The 14,484-nt window shown below is 46.0% G+C and overlaps 1 protein-coding gene across 1 annotated transcript in view; it reads right to left on the minus strand.

Moving 5' to 3' along the window:
• Positions 1-14,484, minus strand: part of SLC2A4RG (SLC2A4 regulator) — a 46,212-nt gene that overhangs the window by 9,384 nt on the left and 22,344 nt on the right. The window contains exons 3-5 of the mRNA XM_039326950.1: positions 11,021-11,130; positions 5,994-6,229; positions 3,665-3,765 (exon numbers count right to left, since the gene is read on the minus strand). Of these exons, the coding sequence (XP_039182884.1) occupies positions 3,665-3,765; positions 5,994-6,229; positions 11,021-11,130 (447 nt within the window). The remainder of the gene's footprint in view (positions 1-3,664; positions 3,766-5,993; positions 6,230-11,020; positions 11,131-14,484) is intronic.

Genomic DNA, 14,484 nt, shown 5'->3' on the forward strand with positions numbered 1-14,484 from the left:
GTAGTAGTAGTAGTAGTAGTAGTAGTAGTAGTAAAGTTGGAAGGGACCTCGGAGGTCATCTAGTCCAACCCCCTACTCAGGCAGGAAACCCTATACCATTTCAGACAAATGGCTGTCCAGTCTCTTCTTAAAAACTTCCAGAGTTGGAGCATTCACCACTTCTGGAGGCAGGTGGTTCCACCGGTTAATTGTTCTCACTGTCAGGAAGTTTCTCCTTAGTTCTAGGTTGCTTGTCTCCTTGATTATAATAATAATAATAAACTTGGAAGGGACCCTGGAGGTCATCTAGTCCAACTCCCTGCTCAGGCAGGAAACCCTATACCATTTCGGACAAATGGCTGACCAGTCTCTTCTTAAAAACTTCCAGTGTTGGAGCATTCACCACTTCTGGAGGCAGGTAGTTCCACCGGTTAATTGTTCTCACTGTCAGGAAGTTTCTCCTTAGTTCTAGGTTGCTTGACTCCTTGATTATAATAATAATAATAATAAACTTGGAAGGGACCCTGGAGGTCATCTAGTCCAACTCCCTGCTCAGGCAGGAAACCCTATACCATTTCGGACAAATGGCTGACCAGTCTCTTCTTAAAAACTTCCACTTTTGGAGCATTCACCGCTTCTGGAGGCAGGTTGTTCCACTGGTTAATTGTTCTCACTGTCAGGAAGTTTCTCCTTAGTTCTAGGTTGCTTCTCTCCTTGATTAGTTTCCATCTGTTGCTTCTTGTCCTGCCTTCAGGTGCTTTTGAGAATAGCTTGACTCCCTCTTCTTTGGGGCAGCCCCTGAGATATTGGAACACTGCTATCATTTCCCCCCTCGTCCTTCTCTTCCTTAAACTAGACATACCCAATTCCAGCAGCCTTTCCTTATATGTTTTAGCCTCCAGTCCCCTGATCATCTTTGTTGCTCTTCTCTGTACTCTTTCTAGAGTCTCAACATCTTTTTTACATCGTGGTGACCAAAACTGGATGCAGTATTCCAAGTGTGGCCTTACCAAGGCATTGAAGAGTGGTATTATTACTTCACATGATCTTGATTCTGTCCCTCTGTTAATGCACCAAAAGTAGAAGCTTCTGCTGGGACTTCATGGGACGATCATCTTAGGCATGGTAGAAGTACTTAAGATATCATCTCAACCTTCTCCTTTCTAGTGTCATCTCAATCTCTTAGAACAGTGTTTCCCAAACTTAACAATTTTAAGGCATGTGGACTTCAACTCCCAGAATTCCACAGCCAGTGTTGCTGGCTGTGGAATTCTGGGAGTTGAAGTCCTCATGCCTTAAAATTGTCAAGTTTGGGAAACACTGTCTTAGAATCAAGATCACATGAAGTATTAGTACTGCTTTATAAAACCCTAGTGCAGGGGTAGGCAACCTCAGCTCTTTTATGACTCATGGACTTCAACTCCCAGAATTCCTGAGTCAGCTATGCTGGGAGTTGAAATCCATGAGTCATAAAAGAGCCGAAGTTGTCTACCCCTGCCCTAGTGGGACCACACCCTTAATACACCATACTACAAAAAAGATGTTGAGACTTTGGAAAAAGTTCAGAGAAGAGCAACTAAGATGATCCAAGGCCTGGAGACTAAAACATACGAAGAACGGCTGCAGGACTTGGGTTTGGCTAGTCTAAAGAAAAGAAGAAATAGGGGAGACATGATAGCAGTGTTCCAGTATCTGAAGGGCTGCCACAAAGAAGAGGGGGTCAAATTATTCTCCAAAGCGCCAGAGGGCAGGAGAAGAAACAATGGTTGGAAACTGATCAAGGAGAGAAGCAATCTGGAATTAAGGAGAAACTTCCTGACAGTGAGGACAATTAACCAGTAGAACAGCTGGACTCCAGAAATCGTGGGCGCTCCGTCACTGGAGATTTTTAAGAAGAGGCTAGACAGTCACTTGTCTGAGATAGTATAGGTTCTCCTGACTGAGCAGGGGGCTGAACTAGAAGACCTTCAAGGTCCCTTCCAGCACCTATTCTATTCTATTCTATTCTATTCTATTCTATTCTATTCTATTCTATTCTATTCTATTCTATTCTATTTTACAATCGGTTTATTCTATTCTATTCTATTCTATTTTACAATCAGTCTATTCTATTCTATTGTACAATCGGTTTATTCTATTCTACAATCAGTTTATTCTATTCTATTCTATTCTATTCTATTCTACAATCGGTTTATTCTATTCTATTCTATTCTATTCTACAATCGGTTTATTCTATTCTATTCTACAATTGGTTTATTCTATTCTATTCTATTCTATTCTATTCTATTCTATTCTAGTCTAGTCTAGTCTAGTCTAGTCTAGTCTAGTCTCAATGTTTCTCTAGTATCATCTCAACCTGTAGTCCTTGGCCCAGGCATAACTCCCATCTGAGTGAATTTCCTGCCCAACCATTCAAAATCTTTGCGGGCTCTCCTTCAGACGTCCTCCTCAAAGGAAGCAAGGCAGGTGGCTGTAAATAATGGGGTTTCCTCAACCATGGGCACCCCCTTTGCATAAAGCCCTCCCATGAAGAGGCATCTGGTGGGTGACGGTTCTAATGGAACCCTATATAGATGGCTTCAAAAGGGGAATCCATGAAGATTGGGTTGTCCCTGGCTATGATTACTGAGGGCTTTTTATTCATTCTGAATCCCAGTCAATCTACTTTAGTCTTGCTGCTAGGAGCAAGGGCGGAAAGGGGGCTCTGTCTCCCTCTTCCAACTCAAACTTGTGAGCTTCTGAAGGTCATCCATTAGACATCACAAGACGCAGCATGGAGAACTCAACAGGTCCAATGACCTGATTGCACCAAGATGGCTTGGTGCAGAATAATACGAACCACCTTAAGCCACACTTGGAATCCTGCATCCAGTTTTGGTCACCACGATGTAAAAAAGATGTTGAGACTTTAGAAAGAGTACAAAGAAGAGCAACAAAGATGATCAGGGGACTGGAGGCTAAAACATATAAGGAACGGTTGCTGGAATTGGGTATGTCTAGTTTAACGAAGAGAAGGATGAGGGGGGACATGATAGCAGTGTTCCAATATCTCAGGGGCTGCCCCAAAAAAGAGGGAGTCAAGCTATTCTCCAATTACCTGAAGACAGGAGAAGCAGCAATGGATGGAAACTAACCAAGGAGAGAAGCAACCTAGAACTAAGGAGAAACTTCCTGACAGAACAATTAACCAGTGGAACCATCTGCCTCCAGAAGCGGTGAATGCTCCAACACTGGAGGTTTTTAAGAAGAAACTGGACAGCCATTTGTCCGAAATGGTATAGGGTTTCCTGCCTGAGCAGGGGGTTGGACTAGATGACCTCCAAGGTCCCTTCCAACATTATTATTATTATTATTATTATTATTATTATTATTATTATTATTATTGATCATCACACAGTCAGCCAGATGTTCAGACTGGATTTGGCATTTTGTCTACCTATCGAGTCCTTACCCAGGACCTGGGATAGGCAGATGTGGATGTTTGATGGTATTACAGATATCGTCGCAGGATGGAAGCAGTTCATCATCATCATCATCATCATTATCATCATTATTATTATTATTACTATTACTATTATAAGCCTTAGTTGTGTGAAGCCAATTGGTAACTCCTTCTGTGAAGTCAACCTAGTCAGGCTCACCATCACACAGACATGTCCTCCAAAGGACCAAGAGGCTGACCTACCCCAAGTGAATGGCTCGGATGTGCTTCTGCATCCCTGAGGAACTGCTGAGAACTTTCCCACAGCTCTTCCACAAGCACTTGAACATCACCTTCGTGGAGTTCTGGAACATGAAAACACACAGTTTAGGTCTGGTGGTGCCACTTGAGGTGTACCATTCATCCCGCCTCAGGATTCCCAAGGATTCCTTCCTGGAGATTCAAATTCTGCCTTTGGTCAAACCCCTGGCAAACCTGACTCTAGAGAGAAGTGCATATTATATGCATAATTCAGTTTGTTTATTTATTTTGGTCATGTTTATTCAGTGTATATTGGAGATGGTTACCCTTTTGAGAGCCGTATGCAATGAAATCTCAAGTATGCTGATTAGTGTACATTCAAAGTGACAATAAAGTTATTTCTATTCTGTTCTATTCTGTTCTATTCTATTCTATTCTATTCTGTAATTCCTATTCTATTTTATTATGTAATTCAATTCTGTAATTCTATTCTGTAATTCTATTCTATTCTATATTCCTATTCCTATTCCTATTCCTATTCCTATTCCTATTCCTATTCTATTCTATTCTATTCTATTCTATTCTATTCTATTCTATTCTATTCTATTCTATTCTATTCTATTCTATTCTAATCTGATTGGTGACGGATAAGAAACTGTTGCAGACTTTACAAATTAATTACAATAACAGATGGTTAACAGAGGACTTTGAAGTTTTGTGTATGTATGTATATATGTATGTGTGTATGTGTGTAGGCACAATGAGTAGCACAGTGCCCTAATGGTGAAGATGCTTGCCTCTCATTCAGAAGTTTAGTTTGAGAGTTCAATCCTATGTCGTGGCAGACATTTCTCTCCCAGGGTGCAAAGTAAAGAATACCTGCTATGAACGCCATGTAGGTGTCAGGAAGGGCATCCAGCCAGTAAACGCTCAGCTCCACCACACAAACACGCACACCCAAAAATAGATAGATGCGTCACAGGTCAAATTGGTTGCAAATAGATGTAAAGGTTTATAATTTTTTGGGGACCCGATTCGCAAGGGGAAAAAGTGATCATTGTTACAATAATTTTATCAGTATTCAGCTGTGGGGGGAGGCAGGGGTAATAGGTGTATTTGTTTTTTGACTTTTGATTCACATTTCCCTCCCAATATTTTTGTCTAAACCCGTTTTGTTTCTGTGATTTTTTTGGAAAGGGGAGAGGGGAGTTTTTATTTTAACCTTCTGAATAGAATAAAAAAAAATATTTCAAAAGAAACTCAATAGGGTCCCTTCTAAGCCTCTAATCCTGCTGCTTATTATCATGCTGAGGGCTCTGCTGTCTGTTATCTCACTCTTCTTTCCCCTTTCTCACATGGCATCACACAAGAGATAAGATAGATAACCTTTATTGTCATTTTTTTTACTGTGGGCACACTGGCATGTGTTAAAAATGAAATTCTGTTGCCTGCTCTCAAAAGCGTATACATACACCACACACCTATAAACATGCTACATACAACATCTGTATAGACCAGTGGTTCTCAACCTTTCTAATGCAGCGACCCCATAATACAGTTCCCCATGTTGTGGTGACTCCCAACCACTTATACATCACCGGGTGCCAGGGGCGTGGCCAAAGAAAAGGGGGAAAAAATGGCAGACAGCCTTGTTTGGCGACCCCCATGAAATGGTCATTCGACCCCAAATGGAGTCCCGACCCACAGGTTGAGAACCACTGGTATAGACCTACACCCTTACATATAAATACATATAAATATTAATCACTGTCCATCTTGAATACATGACGGAAAGAGGAAGCTTGAGAATTCACCAGGTTAATACTGCATGGCACAAAACGGTGACTGAATCTGGATGTTCTGCTTCGGATGCCACGGAGCCCCCTCCTCCCAAAAGGGAACAAGGAAAACAGATCGTGGAGAGGATGGGTCGTGTCCCAGATAATCTTACGGACCCTGCTCAAGCAGCGCTTCTGTGCTATGTCCTGGATGGGAGGGAGGGAGCTGCCAATGATCTTTTCTGCCGTCCTCACCACTCTCTCCACCGCCTTCCTGTCTGAAGCAGGGATGCTTCTAAACCAGACTGTGATCTCGATCGTCCCTCTGCAGAAAGTGGTCAGGACAGGGGAAGGAAGATGCGCTTTTCTCATGTGACACAGAAAATGTAGACGCCGCTGTGCCCGCTTCACCAGGGTCTCGCTGTTGAGCGACCAAGCCAGCCTACTCGTTAACTGCACACCCAGGAATTTGACGTTGCTAACCGTCTCCAAATCTCCGGGATAACCAGGCAACCTTCAACAGGCTCCTCACCACCCTCGCATCCCCTTCTCACCTTCCTCTTCCTGGGCACGGGTTCCCCAAAGAGAAACTGTGTGGCTTCCGTTTCCTCCAGCTCGGACTGCAGGGAAGACAGGAGGCTGGTCGTCGTGTCGGCGGTCAGGGGTGGCGAAGGGGTGGAGGGGGTGGAAAGGTCGCTCGGGGGATCCCAGCTCCCGTCTCCGCTGTGGTTGCTGCTGGAGCAGCTGGAAGACCTAGCGGGAGCATCTTTCCACACGTCACAGTTCATTTCTGTCGCAGCAAAAAAAAAAAAAAAAAAGGCGGCGAGGTCAGAAGGCGTGAACAATCAAGATTCCCGTGCATAAAGTTCGACAGGAAGTCCTCAGTTTATGACAACTGAGCCCAAAGTTTCTGCTGCTAAGCAAGACAGGGATTGAGTTGTGCCCCGTTTTGCCACCTCTCTTGTCATCCCTGTTAAGTGAACCACTGCCATTAAGTGAGTTACATGGTTGTTAAGTGAATCTGGCTTCCCCCATTGACTTTGCTTGTCAGAAGGTCACAAAAGGGGATCACGTGACCCCGGGACACTGTGATTAAAGGCCTGGAGACTAAAACATACGAAGAAGGGTTGCAGGAATTGGGTATGGCCAGTCTAGAGAAAAGGACGAGGGGGGACATGATAGCAGTATTCCGGTATTTGAGGAGCTGCCCCAAAGAGGGAGTCAAGCTATTCTCCAAAGCGCCTGAAGGCAGGACAACAGATGGACACTAATCAAGGAGAGAAGCAACCTAGAATGAAGGAGAAATTTCCTAAGAGAGAGAACAATTAACCAGTGGAACAACCTGCCTCCAGAAGCTGTGAATGCTCCAATACTGGAAGTTTTTAAGAAGAGATTGGACAACCATTTGTCTGAAATGGTACAGGGTTTCCTGCCTGAGCAGGGGGTTGGACTAGATGACCTTGGAGTCCCTTCCAACTCTATTATTATTATTACAGACTTGATAGCAGTGTTCCAATATGTCAGGGGCTGCCCCAAAGAAGAGGGGGTCAACCTATTCTCCAAAGCACCTGAAAAAAAGGAGAAGAAGCAATGGATGAAGACTAATCAAGGAGAGAAGCAACCTGGAATTAAGGAGAAACTTCCTAACAGTGAGGACAATTAACCAGTGGAACAATTTACCTTCAAAAATTATGGATGCTCCATCACTGGAGGTTTTTAAGAAGAGACTGGACAGCCACTTGTCTGAAATGGTATAGGGTTTCCTGCCTGAGCAGGGAGTTGGACTAAATGACCTCCAAAGTCCGTTCCAGCTTTATTCTGATTGACTACAGCTGTCATAAATGTGAGTCAGTTGCCAAAACCCGCACAAAAGCACGGTTCTTGAAAACTCCGGACACCACATAAGAATATACCATATTCTCGTGCAGCCTCCACAATCTCCAAAAATCACACAAGAGCAGGCTGTGATTTCAAGAATAGTGTTGTCGGAGGTGGGTGAACACTGGGCTGTCATGGAAAACATCACGGCATGTCACCTTTGACACATGTGTCATGGGTTCGCCATAAACTTTCTGTTGCTTACATGGTCTCAATTAGAAAATAGAACAGCATCTAGAACAGTGGTTCTCAACGTTTGTGTGACGGCGACCCCCGTCACACAAACATTCTGCGCATGTGCGGCGTGGCGCGCATGCGCGGCGCCGCCCCCTGAGGGGGGAAAATGGCAGATCGCCTTCTTTGGCGACCCCCGGAAAATGGTCGATCGACCCCAAATGGGGTTGCGACCCATAGGTTGAGAAATGCTGGTCTAGAATGATAAGAGTTGGGAGAGAGAGCTCAAGGATCATCTAGTCCAGTTTTTCTCAACCTCAGCCTCTTTAAGAGGGATGGACTTCAATTTCCAGAATTCCACAGCAAGCCATGGGGATTGAAGGATTCTGGGAGTTGAAGTCCAACTGTCTTCAAGTGGTCAGGTTTGACAAACAGTAATGTAATTCAACCTCAACAATGTGCAGGAGAATCAGTTGGTGATACGGTTGGCCATCTTTTCCTTCAAATTTCTAAAGATGGATTGTTCTCAGCTACCACAGCTAGATGTAAAAGAAGTAAAGGATGGAAACTAATCAAGGGGAGAACCAACCTAGAACTAAGGGGCAATTTCCTGACAAATTAGAACAATTAATCAGTGGAACAACCTGCCTCCAGAAGCTGTGAATGCTCCAACACGGGAGGTTTTTAAGAAGAGACTGGACAGCCATTTGTCTGAAATGGTATAGGGTTTCCTGCCTGAGCAGGGGGTTGGACTAGATGACCTCCATGGTCCCTTCCAACTTTACTACTACTACTACTACTACTATTATTATTATACTTGTAAAATCAAGTATGTAATAGCAATGGATATATGTATCTATGCATTTCTTTCCTCGTTGAAGATTCTGGGATTAAAAACCTCCAACACAGGAGGTTTTTAAGAAGAGACTGGACAGCCATTTGTCTGAAATGGTATAGTGTTTCCTGCCTGAGCAAGGGGTTGGACTAGAAGACCTCCAAGGTCCCTTCCCACTTAGTTATTCTATTATCCAGTGGCAGATCTTAGCACCAGGAAGCCTTCCCTTGTATCACAAAACACCGCCACAACAACGCATCTTTAACTCCACTGCTCTTCCCCTGCGTTGTTTTCTTCAATTTGGTTTCGATCCTATTATTCTATTTCACTGGGGCACGTCAAAATTGTTATGAGACACCAAAATAGTTTTGGGATTGGTGTTTTGTTTTATTTTTTTTATGGTAGGGGAACCTATAAATAACAAAAGCACACAAAACCAGCCAAGAGTCATAAACAACACATACCGCATGGCAGAGGTTTATATTTAGAACTTTAATCTCTCTCTCTCTCTCTCTCTCTCTCTTTCCCCCCCCAGCCTCGGGTGGAAAATATTCTCGCCGCCCCATAATTCTAGCTTGAGACTTTTATTCAAGAGTTGGGAATAGTAAACAAGAAGGAAAAACAGACCCCGGGTTTTAAGGCTGGTACAGGCTTTGTATCAGACATGCCAAAGAGCAAGGGTGGACAACTAGGGCAATTTTATGACCTGTGGACTTCAACTCCCAGAATTCCTGAGCCAGCACAGCTGGCTCAGGAATTCTGGGAGTTGAAGTCCACAGGTCGTAAAGTTGCCACGGTTCCCTGCCTCCTGCCAAAAGTCATAAGGCCATAAGAGCATTCTGGGAGTTGAAGTCCACCCATCTTCAACTTGCCAAAGTTGACAAACACTGCCTTTAAGGCAGTGGTTCTCAACCTTTTTAATGCTGCGACCCCCAACTGGTCGTAAGTCGAGGACTACTCAACTGGTGCAGCACCGTTTGCAGAATGGGACTTTTGGCGGGCTCAGCAGGGCAGAGACAGCCTGGACAATTCCTATTGGCTTTTGAAAGCCAATAGAATTAGTCTCTATTCAAGAGAGTCTATCTATTGGCTTTCAAAAGCCAATAGAATAAAAGGGAGTAGCACAGCTAAGGAAAAGGGGGAAAAAATGGTGGACTGCGTTGTTTGGCGACCCCCGTGAAATGGTCGTTCGACCCCACATGGGGTCCCGACCCACAGGTTGAGAACCACTGCTTTAAGGGAAGGCGCGGCTGTTCAACGACAACTCATAACAGTGCCAAGAATGACACTTTGGCAGCTGCGTGCCTCTCCGTTTGGACTTGCCATTAGAGTTGGGAGCGTGTCAGGAAGTGTTGCTTTAGAAGTGTTTAGATCAGGGGTGTCAAACTCAATTTCACTGAGGGCTGCATCAGCATTGTGGTTGCTCTCGGGGGTGGGGGTGGGGGGGTGGCCAGGGTGGGTGCGGCCTACTGGGTGGGCATGGATGGAGTGGATGTGGCCTACTGGGTGGGCGTGGCCAGTTCTACATCATTCGCGTCAAGGATGCCTGTGGGGGCCTGGGCAGGAGTGGGACAGATCTGAGGGTCTCTGGCAGAAGGGGGTGGGACCGGGGCAAGTGCCAAGGCATGGTCCATTGGAGGAGCCTCACTGTTTCTCTCAGGCCATGTGGGGGAGGGGGGAGGCTGGATGGTGGTGTGGGCTGCCCAGAGCCCTGGGCAGCAGAGGTCAAACACCCAGCCTGGCCCTTGAGCACTTGCGGCACCAAGCCGTTTCCAGACGGCCTTGTGGAGCTAAGACTGAATGCTTTTCAGCATAGATGGCCACCACAAAATTGTACATTGGCTCCCGGCCGGCCTGGGCCAGGGCCAAGGCAGCGGGGGCCGTTCCCTCATTGTTTCCAGGATGGTTTTGCGGGCCACATGAAACCACTTCATGGGCCGCATCCGGCCCCCGGGCCTTGTGTTTGACATGTCTGGTTTAGATGGAGAAATGAAACCCTTTTGATTCTGCTGAAGACGACGAGAGCCTGAAACATTCACAAGGACACTGCAGTGGGTGTGGAAGAGAAGCAGATGGTTCCCATAACAACGTGACATTGTTTACAGGGACTACATGAAAATGCAAGGGGTTTGGGCGAAGAGACTATGGTTTAATTCTACGATCTGGTGTCCTGGAACCTCAGAGCAAATTTCGCTCTGACAGTACCATGCCATGTATTCAATAAACCACAAGATTTTCGGAAATGGAATAAACCCGGTTATTTATTTGGATCCTCCAGCTGGATGTGAACAAACAGTTCATTTAGTGACCGTTGGAAGTTACAACGACACTGAAAAAAGGGACTTATGGCATTTTTGACATCCTCCTGATCAAATTATCGAAATTTTGACGCTTGGCAACCAGCTCCTATTTATGACGGTTGCCGTGTCCTGGGGTCATTGTGATCTCCTTTTTGTGACCGTCTGACAAACAATGTCAATGGGGAAGCCAGATCCACTTAACAACAATGTTACTAACTTAACTGCAGTGATTCACTTAACAACAGAGGGAAGGAAGGTTATAAAACGGGGCAAAGATAACATAACAAATGTCTTACTTAGCAACACGGCTCAATTGTGATCATAAGTCGAGGGCTATCAGTATATATCAAACCTCCACCGTGATTGACCTCTTCCCATCCCAACCCAGGAATACCTGCACTGAAACCAGTGGGGTGATGGCCCAGCACCACGGGGCTCGTGGATAGGCTGGTGAGGACTGCGGCAGCCATGACTTCGTCGATCCCGGCCTTCTCCGTCGGTTTTCTATAGGGCAGAGGGAAAAAGAAGCGTCAGTCGGAGCTACATTCCGTTCAACCCAACTCTGCCCAGGATCCGATGAACTGGTTCTCTGTGATCTGCACCTTTGGATGGCCACCTTGCCTTGGTGACCTTCTCATAAGTCCAGGCAAGCAGTCACTGAGAATCTGTATGGATGATGCCTACAAGAAGCAACAGATGGAAACTAAGAAGAGACTGGACATTCACCTCTCTGAGATGGTATAGGTTCTCCTGCTTGAGCAGGGGGCTGGACTAGAAGACCTCCAAGGTCCCTTCCAGCTCTATTCTATTCTATTCTATTCTATTCTATTCTACAATCTATTCTATTCTATTCTACAATCTATTCTATAATCCTATCCTATCCTATCCTATCCTATCCTATCCTATCCTATCCTATCCTATTCTATTCAAAGTGAGATCCCTACAAGAAGCAACAGATAGAAACTAATCAAGGTGAGAAGCCACCTAGAGCTAAGGAGAAATTTCCTGACAGTGAGAACAATTAACCAGTGGAACCACCTGCCTCCAGATGTTGTGATTGCTCCAACACTGGAGGATTTTAAGAAGAGACTGGACTGCCACCGCTCCTCCGCAGCCGAGCAAAGCCTCCTTGACAGAAGTCGCACCCTCCAGGGCGGCTTTCGACCTGCATAAGGGTCTACTGGCGGAGGGAAAGCTAGCCGACGAGAAGTCTCCTCGTACGACTAGGGACGCCGTGAACCGGAACCGGAAGTCGTTGTGAGCATTTCTATTGGGGATTGGCAGCAGAGGTGGGGTGGGGGGTGTTTGGTTTTTATTACACCTATCTGCTGGATGTTTGCAGCAGGTTTTGGTCACTTCACATGACCCTGGGACTCTGTGACCATCATAAATATGAATTAGTTGCCAAGCATCTGAATGTAAATCACAAGACCCTGGAGATGCTGCAACATTCCAGCTGATCGGTGCTTCTTCAGGGCTCAGCAGAAGCACCAGGATCAGCGCCGAGCTCCAGCTGGAGCCTGGCGCTCATCCTGGCGCTTCCACTGAAGCCTGACAGCCCTGCAGCTCCAGACGTCTCTCGCTCAGGTTTGTGCAGTGCTGCCACCGGTTCAGCTCATTCCCCTCCCCTGCTACCCCTTTTCTAGGATGGTTGCTTACCACCTGCCAGGTGCCAATGTACCACAGGTGGTACCTGTACCACTGGTTGAAAAGCCTGCTCTACACCACCTTTTTTGAACTGCCTTCTGATTAGGCAATCGGATTCGCTTAATGACCACGAGGATTCCCTTAACCACTGCCGATTCGCTTAACGAACATGGCCAAAAAGGTCCTAATTGGACCTGATTCACTTAACAACCGCCTTCCTTAGCAATGCAAACTCTGGCTCCAATTATGGTCATAAGTCAAGGACTAGCTGTCCTTTGCAGGCAGGGAACCAAATGACACCCCTGTGAGGTAGGAACAGCAGAATGCCCTTCTAGAAGTGAAACAGTGAACATCTTTCCATAATCTGGATCAAGTTTTTTTCAAAGTTGGCTATTTTAAGAGAGGTGGACTTCAACGCTCAAACTTCAATAACCAGCAGGGGGAATTCTGGGAACTGAAGTCCGTAAGTCTTGAAGTTGCCAGGGTTGGACATCCCTGTTCTAAGGTATCCTGAACGTTGATAGATCTACTCTTTCTTTGAATCTGTCTCTCTCCTTTCTCTCTGGCTCCTGTCTGTCTGTCTATCTCTCTATCTGTCTAGCTTCACTGCCTGGCTTGCTAAGACGATTCTAGGCAGCTTCAGAAGGATGGAAGGCTGAGTCAACCTTGAACCAGTCAGGATCGAACTCCTGGTAGTGGGCAGAGTCAGCCTGCAATACTACATTCTAACCACTGGGCCATCCCAGCTCGATATCTATTGATGGATTGAATGAATGAATGGCAAAATGGCAATATCAATAGCACTTATTTTTATTTTATTTATTTTATGAGACTTATATACCGCTTTAAGTGCAAGCACTCTCCAAGCGGTGTACACCAGTAAGCAATGTATATATATATATTTACATTGCCCCCAACAATCTGGGTCCTCATTTTACCTACCCCGGAAGGATGGAAGGCTGAGTCAACCTTGAGCCGGTGAGATTTGAACTGCTGACCTGCTGAACACAGTCAGCTAAAGTGGCCTCCAGTACTGCACTCTAACTGCTGCGCCACCTGTGGGTCGGGACCCCATTTGGGGTCGAACGACCATTTCACAGGGGTCGCCAAACAACGCAGTCCGCCATTTTTTCCCCCCTTTTCCTTAGCTGTGCTACTCCCTTTTATTCTATTGGCTTTTGAAAGCCAATAGAATAGACTCTCTTGAATAGAGTCTAATTCTATTGGCTTTCAAAAGCCAATAGGAATTGTCCAGGCTGTCTCTGCCCTGCTGAGCTCGCCAAAAGTCCCACCGGCAAACGGTGCTGCACCAGTTGAGTAGTCCTCGACTTACGACCGGTGGAGTAGTCCTCGACTTACGACCGGTTGGGAGTCGCGGCATTAAAAAGGTTGAGAACCACTGGCTTAGACGTATATGCCGCTTCACAGTGCTTTATAGCCCTCTCTAGTTGTTTACAGGGTCAGCCTGTTGCCCCCCCCCAACAATCTGGGTCCTCATTTTACCGACTTTGGAAGGATGGAAGGCCGAGTCAACTGTGAGCCGGTCAGGATTGAACTCCAGGCTATGGGCAGAGTTTGCCCGCAATATTGCATTCTAACCATTGCACCACCAGGGCCCTTCCTTCCTTCCTTCCTTCCTTCCTTCCTTCCTTCCTTCCTTCCTTCCTGTGGTTGGATTCAGCCAGTTCGCACCACTTCGGAAGAACCAGTAGCTAATTTTCTGTTGCCCAGGCCCAGAATGGACTTTTGGAAGCGGCATCCACACAGAGAACTGGTTTTTCACATATTTGAATCCCACCACTCCTTCCTTCCTTCCTTCCTTCCTTCCTTCCTTCCTTCCTTCCTTCCTTCCTTCCTTCCTTCCTTCCTTCCTTCCTTCCTTCGGACTTATCAACAGCACTTATATACCGCTTCACAGTGCTTTACAGCCCTTTCCAAGCGGTTTACAGAGTCAGCCTCTTGCCCCCAACAATCTGGGTCCTCATTTTACCAACCACGGAAGGATGGAAGGCTGAGTCAACCTTCAGCCGGTGAGCATTGAACTGCTGAAATGCTGGCAGGACCGTCAGCCGAAGTAGCCTGCAGCACTGCATTCTAACCACTGCGTCCTCACAGCTCTTATATTCGCCATAAGACATCCTTTAATGAAACTTGCCGGCTGGGGAATTCTGGGAGTTGAAGTCCACGCCTCCGAAAGCTGCCAAGGTTGAG

The sequence above is a fragment of the Crotalus tigris genome, unplaced genomic scaffold (assembly GCF_016545835.1).
Source record: "Crotalus tigris isolate CLP2741 ecotype Arizona unplaced genomic scaffold, ASM1654583v1 scf7180000024347.1601321, whole genome shotgun sequence".
Lineage (NCBI taxonomy): Eukaryota > Metazoa > Chordata > Lepidosauria > Squamata > Viperidae > Crotalus > Crotalus tigris.